General features: G+C 41.2%; 1 protein-coding gene across 1 annotated transcript; it reads left to right on the top strand.

Annotated features, from left to right (window-relative positions):
- The first annotated feature begins 375 nt into the window (after window positions 1-375).
- LOC126938403 (60S ribosomal protein L29-like) lies at window positions 376-1,032 on the top strand. The gene has a single exon (XM_050762515.1). It carries the CDS (start codon window positions 424-426, stop codon window positions 895-897), a length of 474 nt encoding a protein of 157 aa, XP_050618472.1. The 5' UTR covers window positions 376-423; the 3' UTR covers window positions 898-1,032.
- The last annotated feature ends 7,296 nt before the right edge of the window (window positions 1,033-8,328 follow it).

Genomic DNA, 8,328 nt, shown 5'->3' with positions numbered 1-8,328 from the left:
CCACCCCCACCATTGGGGATTACAATTCAACTTGAGATTTGGCCAGGGACAAATATCCGAACTATGTTATTTATTTGTGCACCATCCTTCACCCTCAACAACATCCTTTTGTGAGGAAAAAAATAAAATGCATTGCGGAAATGATTACAAAGGGACTATATGAAGACTACTGTCAAATAATCTAAAAGATTAAGGAGGGGGCGGTCATATAATAGGTAAAAACATTGGCATAGCAGGCCGGGTGTGGTGGCTCACACCTGTAATCCCAGCACTTTGAGAGGCCAAGGTGGGCGGATCATGGGGTCAAGAGATCGAGACCATCCTGGCCAAGATGGTGAAACCCCATCTGTACTAAAAATAACAAAAATTGCCCTTTCTCTTCCGGTTCTAGGCGCTTCGGGAGCCGCGGCTAAAGGTGCAGACATGGCCAAGTCCAAGAACCACACCACACACAACCAGTCCCGAAAATGGCACAGAAATGGTATCAAGAAACCCCGATCACAAAGATACGAATCTCTTAAGGGGGTGGACCCCAAGTTCCTGAGGAACATGCGCTTTGCCAAGAAGCACAACAAGAAGGGCCTAAAGAAGATGCAGGCCAACAATGCCAAGACCATGAGTGCACGTGCCGAGGCTGTCAAGGCCCTCGTAAAGCCCAAGGAGGTTAAGCCCAAGATCCCAAAGGGTGTCAGCCGCAAGCTTGATCGACTTGCCTACATTGCCCACCCCAAGCTTGGGAAGCGTGCTCGTGCTCGCATTGCCAAGGGGCTCCGGCTGTGCCGGCCAAAGGCCAAGGCCAAGGCCAAGGATCAAACCAAGGCCCAGGCTGCAGCTCCAGCTTCAATTCCAGCTCAGGCTCCCAAAGGTGCCCAGGCCACTACAAAGGCTACAGAGTAGGTATCTCTGTCTGCCAACGTGAGGACAGAAGGACTGGTGCGACCCCCCACCCCCACCTCTGGGCTGCCATCTGCATGGGGCTGGGGTCCTCCTGTGCTATTTCTACAAATAAACCTGAGGCAGGAAAAAAAAAAATATATATATATATATAACAAAAATTAGCTGGGCTTGGTGGTGTGCACCTGTAGTCCCAGTTATTCGGGTGGCGGAGGCAGAAGAATTGCTTGAACCCAGGAGGAGGTTGCAGTGAGCCAAGATCGCTCCACTGCACTCCAGCCTGGCGACAGAGCGAGACTCCTTCTTTAAAAAAAAAAAAAAAAAAAGAGGCATAGCAATTTTAAACTTAGGTCCCAGAGTTTACAACTGCTGGAAAATGTGGAGTAATAACCACTTATTTAATTATTTATTCATTGAAGAAATGTTTTGAGTGCCTTCGATTTTCCTTGCCCTCTTCTATGTAAAGTGATTACAACATGAACAAAAGAGACAAAATGTCTTTGTTCCTAGAGCTAACTTTCTAGTAGAGACAGACAGATCATCTATAAACAATAGGTACGATGTATAGGATGTATAGGGTGTCATTTGGGGGTAAGTGCTATGAAAAATATAGTAACACGACAAAGAGGTTTAGGAACTGATAAAGATAAGGTGGTGTTTCTAATTTTAACAGAATGGCCAAAGAAGATCTCACTAACCTGAAAGAGCCAAGGAGTGTCAGCCGTGTGAGTATCTGGAGAGAAAACATTCCAGGCAGCAGGTGCAGAGGCCCTGAGACAGGCACTTGGCAGGCATTCTCAGGGAACCTACATGTTCTAGAAGATTTCATAATTTTAAAAGTTTTATTTTTTAATGTATTCCAAAATGGGATAAGAATGTCAGCTTCACAGAATTCTTGTGAAATAATTTAAAATCATGAAAAGTGCTTGGCTTTTTAGTAATTAACTACTGTGAGTAAGGAAATAGTATTTTTCTTGCCGCAGTGCTGATTTGTCAAGAGATATGTGCTGACTTCCAAGTCAAATCACACAACAGGCTATAATGCAATCTACTTAGAGGCAAAAAAATACCATAATGATGAACGCAGATTCAAACTCCAATTAGGAGATATTACTCAACATCTCCTACATGTTGGGACAGCTTACTCAACATCTCTAAGTCTCTCCTTTCTAATCTGTCAAATGGGGATAAAAATATCTATCCCTTGAGGTTACTGTGAGGTGTAAATAAAACACTGAGAATAATGAAAAAATATATATAATAGTTCAAATTATTAAATACTCACCTTGTGTGTGGCACAGCACAAAGCCATTTCCCTCATAAGACTACAAAGTAATATTATCATAGCCATTTTTCAGATGACGAGACTACAGTCTAAATCACATAGCGTTGGGTCCATAACTAGTGAATTATGGAGTCAGGATTTGAATCCAGCAGCCTGAAGACAGAGTCTGAGCTGCTGACCGCCAAATTCTAAATCCCCTCATTGCTACACCTGGCACAAAATTAAAGCTCAATTAATGGCAGAAGCTGTTACTGTTATTGATATCATTATTATTATGCCACTTAGAAGAAGAAACTCTTTTCGAAGGTGACAAAGCACATTTAAAATAGTAAGACTGACAGAGTTACAGACAGATACACCCATCATCAAGGTTGAACAAAGATCTGCTCGCCAGACCCCAGTTTGCAATAGTTAAAAAATTGAGTCACACATGTGAGTCATGAATAAAATCCAAGGAAGACACACAGCCTCACTCTAGTCCCCAATATTCTAAAATTGGGAATACCAAGACCCAGAAAAACGTATTGTGAGTCTTCTTTTAATGTAGCTTAAATCTTGTTTTTCTCAACACCCCAAAAGACATTTAAGGAGAGTATCATTAGGAGCCCCAGCCCTTCTCCCTGAAGTGTGAAATAAAAGTAACGTAAACAACCAACTGTATTTCCTCCAATCCCTGGGCTTTGTCTCTACCCCATGCAACATCATGAGACACACACACACACACACACACACGTGTGTGCTGCCTGTCTTCCTTTTCGTGGCTGAAGTCAGTTTGCACAGATGGTTTTTGAATTGACTTCTTTTAAAATAACTTACATTACAAAGTTGGTTTTCTGCTCCTGCCAGCCTTAACTAGAACTCCTTCTGTGTGCCTCCTGCGAAACTCCCATCCCAAGTAGATCTTTCTGTCTTCTACTCATGCATGCACGCGCGCGCACAGACACACACACACACACAGTTTTATTCTGGTAAACTCCTACTTCTGCAGGAAATCACGAAGAACCCGTATGTTGACCTTTATATAGAAGTATCACCCCAGTACTTAAAAAGTTCTCAGTTTCACAACTGTAATCCTAGCACTCTAAAGGGCTGAGGTGAGAGGAACACTTGAGGCCAGGAGTTCGAGACCAGCCTGAGCAATGTATGTAGCAAGACCCAGTCTCTATGGAAAAAAAAATTAAAAATTAGTAAGCATGGTGGCACACACCTGTAGTTCCAGCTACTCAGGAGACTGAGGTGGAAAGATCACTTGAGCCCAGGAGTTTGAGGCTACAGTGAGCTATGATCATGCCACTGCATTCCAGCCTGGGTGACAGAGTGAGGCCCTATCTCAGAAAAAAAAAAAAAAAAAATCTCAGTTTCCCTAAAAGATAGAGAATAAGAACTCCTTATAGGCAGTTTATATTGTGGCAATGCCCTACAGTATATAAGTAAATCTTGTGTCATATAATAAGTTTTCAAATAAAAAAATTGATGTGGGTAGTAGTATTAGAAGAGAAAGTTTTGAGACAGAACAGAATATTATCGACGGGTGTTCATAGCCCTTAGGAGAGTATTCTACTGCACAGAAAGATCCCTAGAACTGCTTAGCCCATTTTATACTGGGCTTTCCAGTCTCAGTTGGTGACTAGACTAATAAAGATTGAATTCATTTTAGCTAGTACTTATTAAGCATATTATTGTCACACACCTACACACATGCATGCTCCCATCTCAGGGCACAATTGTCTCTGAAAATGCTCAACTTCTAATCAGGAGTTCAGGAAGGGAATGGAAACTCCATTTTTATTCTCTTTCTTATAGTCCAATAAGCTTATCCTGGTTTAAAAAAAAAAAAAAAAAAAAATCCCTGCTACAACCAGAAAGCAAGCTTTTGGTTTTCAACTTAGCTTCATCCATCTCCATGTTCTTAACTATGAGGAGAACGACAGAAGGTATAGGATTCTCAAGTCTACTGCAAACCCAAAGCATTTTAGGATGCAACAGGCTTCGAGAGAGAAATCTACAGATGCCTGGATTGGACTTCATGCTCAAGACGCTGTTAGGAGGCCGTTCAGAGCCACAGAATTTGATCACTATGAGCACTCCACTCTCTCCTGTATTCGCTTTCCGATACATGCACTGATTTTTATTTCATGTCAATTTCCCCTCTTACATTTACCTTGCAAACTAACCATGGCTAGTCTTTCCTCCCATGCAACTTTTGCAAGTGTCTGTAGGCAAATTAATAAAGACTTTGCCAGTTACCAAGGCAATTGCAGTGAGGGTTCCTCAATGTGGTACCTTTATTCCAATAAGATTTTCTGTCTCCAAGGTGGAATTCCTGCCAAATTTCTCTTTTCCCCTCATTTCCCTCCTATTTGAGTAAGGTGAGAAATGAAAAGTAAAGTAGTAGGGTCGTATTTAACAGTGTCAGAAGCCAGGACACACTGCTCCTTCATTGTCCCAAGGCTTTCTAAATGGAGTCAGTGCTGCCGCGAATGCTTCCTCCCTTCCAGCCCTCTTTTGCCTTCTTATTGAGGGTATCAAGCAAGTCAGTGAGCTGTGGTTTTCTTATCCAGGCCAAGGCAAGCAAGCTAAATGCACTCTGAGTGCTGAAAGGCCTCTGGGTCACTTCATGGTATGCACTGAATCAGAAACTTACCAGGGTATTGATTCATATTCAGGACATATTTAAATGTACAAGCAATCCCTGTTGTGATTTCCATTTCCATTTTTTTAAATGTCTATGTCGAAATCTTAGGTGTGGTCAGGATTCAGATAAATATTAACATATTACAAACCATTTAGATAATGTCTTATGTTCAATTTAGATTTCATTCTGCCATTCAGGATATTACTTTAGAAAAATAATTTGTTTATTTATCTTTTATGTTTGTTTTGCTGCTACTATATTACTGTATGTGGGGAGGGGTTAAAAGAGATCATAGTCAAATATATATGGCATAAGACATGAAGGTAGAGACTCAATGTGATGGTTAATTTTATATGCCAACTTGACTGGGCCATGGAGTGCTCAGATTCTTAGTTAAACATAATTTCGAGTGTTTCCGTAAAACTGTTTTGGGATAAGTTTAACGCTGAAGTTGTAAACATTTCAATCAGTAGAGCAGACAGCCCTTCCTAATGTGGGTGGGCCTTAGCCAATCAGTTGAAGGCTTAAATAGAACAAAAAGTCTTGAGTTTCCCCTGAATCATGGGGAACTCCCTCCTGTGGACTGCTTGAGCTAAAACATTTTTTTCCTGCCTTTGGACTCAACTGAAACATTAGCTCTTCCTGGGTCTCAAGCTTGTTGGCTTTCAGACTGGAACTACACCATCAGCTCTCCCAATTTTTAGGCCTTTGGACTCAGACTGTAACTGCACCATTGGCTCTCTTGGGTCTCCAACTTGCTGACTGGAGCCTTCATAATCACATCAGCCCATTCCTCTCTCTCTCTGTGTGTGTGTGTGTGTGTGTGTGTGTGTGTGTGTGTGTGTGTGTATGTATATATCTTCATCCTATTGGTCTGTCTCTCTGGAGAATCCTAATATTCTCAACTTTTTGTCAAGTACCTTCAGGATCTTAATAGATTTGCTATACTCTCTAAGGTTTCTTTTCCCTTTACGTAACTGGGACAGAAAAAATGTTCGAATGCCTCCCAGTGACACTGAGATGATAAAAAGATAAACTGCAAGGAGATCCTAGAAGAATACACCATACATATCCCCATGCACTAAGAAAATCTTTCTTATGGTTTTGTCCAGCAGAACCTACTAACCTTTCATCTCTGACTGAAAATGGAAGACTTACCTAGCTCTCCATCATTAGCAAGGAAAAGCTGTTGTGCGCTGGCCTTAACCATTAAGATATTCCTTATTCCAGCCAGGTGCGGTGGCTCACGCCTGTAATCCCAGCACTTTGGGAGGCCGAGGCGGGCAGATCATGAGGTCAGGAGATCGAGACCATCCTGGCTAACATGGTAAAACCCCGTCTCTACTAAAAATACAAAAAAAAAAAAAATTAGCCGGGCGTGGTGGTGGGCACCTGTAGTCCCAGATACTTGGGAGGCTGAGGCAGGAGAATGGTGTGAACCCAGGAGGTGGAGCTTGCAGTGAGCCAAGATCGTGCCACTGCACTCCAGCCTGGGTGACAGAGTGAGACTCAGTCTCAAAAAAAAAAAAAAAAAGATATTTCTTATTCCTTCTAAAAACTTGTCTCTTTTGGTGGAAAGGAATGGAATCTTATTCATAATCATCTTTTAACAGTAAGTAAACCTTAGGTGCTTAACATGAAGTAATTGAAAGTGGACCTGTCTCTAATCAGAGAAAAATCATACTTGAAATATTTTTTGTGTAAGACAAATCCTTTTTTAAAATGTACTCCGGATCCATTTTACTAGTTCAAATTTTGGTGGACATAAAATTAACCAATATTTTTAAGAAATACCATTTTTATATTAGATTTGATTTATACAACTGCACATACATTCCACATCCTGACCTAGCACAATATTTTCACATTTAATAACTATTTACATAAGTGAGTAGCTAAATGGCTGGAAAGTAATATTCGTTGTGGAAAATACAGACTGACTCAGACTGACCTAGGTAGAGTCATGCCTTTACAAATTAATAAGCAGATGACATAGCAAAAATTACTGAATCTCAAGACTTGGTCTCACCATCTACAAAATGGGATGCTAGTAGTAGTGACCCTTAAAGGAGCTAGTACATTTCATACTGTATACTCAGCGATAAACCTAACACATAGTAAGTTTTCAATAAATAGTGTCACTGATTATTAGAATGATGATGACCTATAAATTGATCAGAATTGCTAGAGGTAACACTTTGACTATAGCTGTATTGCTACTAAAGAAGGATAACCACCTTCTCAAATTGGTACTCTTTCTTTTCTAAAGAAAGGAATAACAGGAAGGGCAAGATGACACAGGGCAAACTGACCATCATGAAGCACACATTCTTCTTGATGCTTTCCTTGGAGGTTCTCAGAAGAGACTGGTAGGGAAACTGAGTCATAGACAACCTCAAATATGATTAGAACACTGAAAAGGACATGGGTTTCTTTTTTATGTAGCACACTGACATAAAATGAATGTTCATGATGCAGTGGAATTACTTGCTGTATTAGTCTGTTCTCACGCCACTAATAAAGAAATACCAAAGACTGATTATTTATCATTAGGGTAATTTATAAAGGAAAGAGATTTCATTGAATCACAGTTCAGCATGACTGGGGAGGCCTCACAATCATGGCGGGAGGCTCATGAAGAGCAAATTTATGTCTTACACGGCGGCAGGCAAGAAAGCATGTGCAGGGGAACTCCCCTTTATAAAACCATCAGCTCTCATGAGACTTATTCACTGTCACAAGAATAGCAAAGGAAAAGCCCACCTCCATGATTCAGTTACCTCCCACTGGGTCCCGCCCATGACACATGGGGATGACTACAATTCAAGGTGAGATCTGGGTGGGGACAAAAAGCCAAACCATCTCTCTTGCCATCAGGAATAATAATTCATATGCCAATGAGAACAGAGAAGGGAAGGGGAACTAGGGAAGGAAGGATATGAAGAAAAGAGAAGAACAGAGAAGGGAAGGGGGAAAAAGGGAAGGGAATGAATGAAGGAAGGAAAAGCTGGAAGCTACATCTTTAGATAGAAATATTAACACTTTATTTTGCTTTCTTTTTAACTAAACATGACTGTTCAATGGAAAGGGCAGAAGCTTCCATTATAAGTTATGTTTTATTTGCTGAGACCTAATTTTCCCTATGATTGCTCTTTTCTCACCTGGTGTTTACTTCCGTGTCCCAAATGGGCTCCAGAAGATCATTCTCAAAAGTTACATTTTACTGTCTCTTTCATCCACTCAACAGCCTTTGATGGTGTCACATCCAACTCAGAGTAAAACCCAAAGTCTTTGCAATGCCTCACATACCCTATGTCTTTTGGTCCTGCCCACCTCTCTCATCTCCTGCCCTGTCGCACTCTACACCAACCACACTGGCTTCCTCACAGAGCTTCCCAGAGGCCTTTGCACTGGCTGCTCCCTCCATAGAATACTTCCCCTAGATAATCATATATCTCTCTCCTTCACCTTCCTCTAGTCCCTACACAAATGTTCCTTTACTAGAAACATCTTC

The sequence above is a fragment of the Macaca thibetana genome, chromosome 16, assembly GCF_024542745.1.
Source record: "Macaca thibetana thibetana isolate TM-01 chromosome 16, ASM2454274v1, whole genome shotgun sequence".
Taxonomy (NCBI): Eukaryota; Metazoa; Chordata; class Mammalia; order Primates; family Cercopithecidae; genus Macaca; species Macaca thibetana.
Note: the sequence above shows the minus strand (reverse complement) of the source record. Positions and strands in the feature narration are given on the sequence as shown.

Excerpts from the sequence above, each read along its gene's own strand:
- LOC126938403 (XM_050762515.1), top strand. The coding sequence starts at position 424 with ATGGCCAAGTCCAAGAACCACACCACACACAACCAGTCCCGAAAATGG.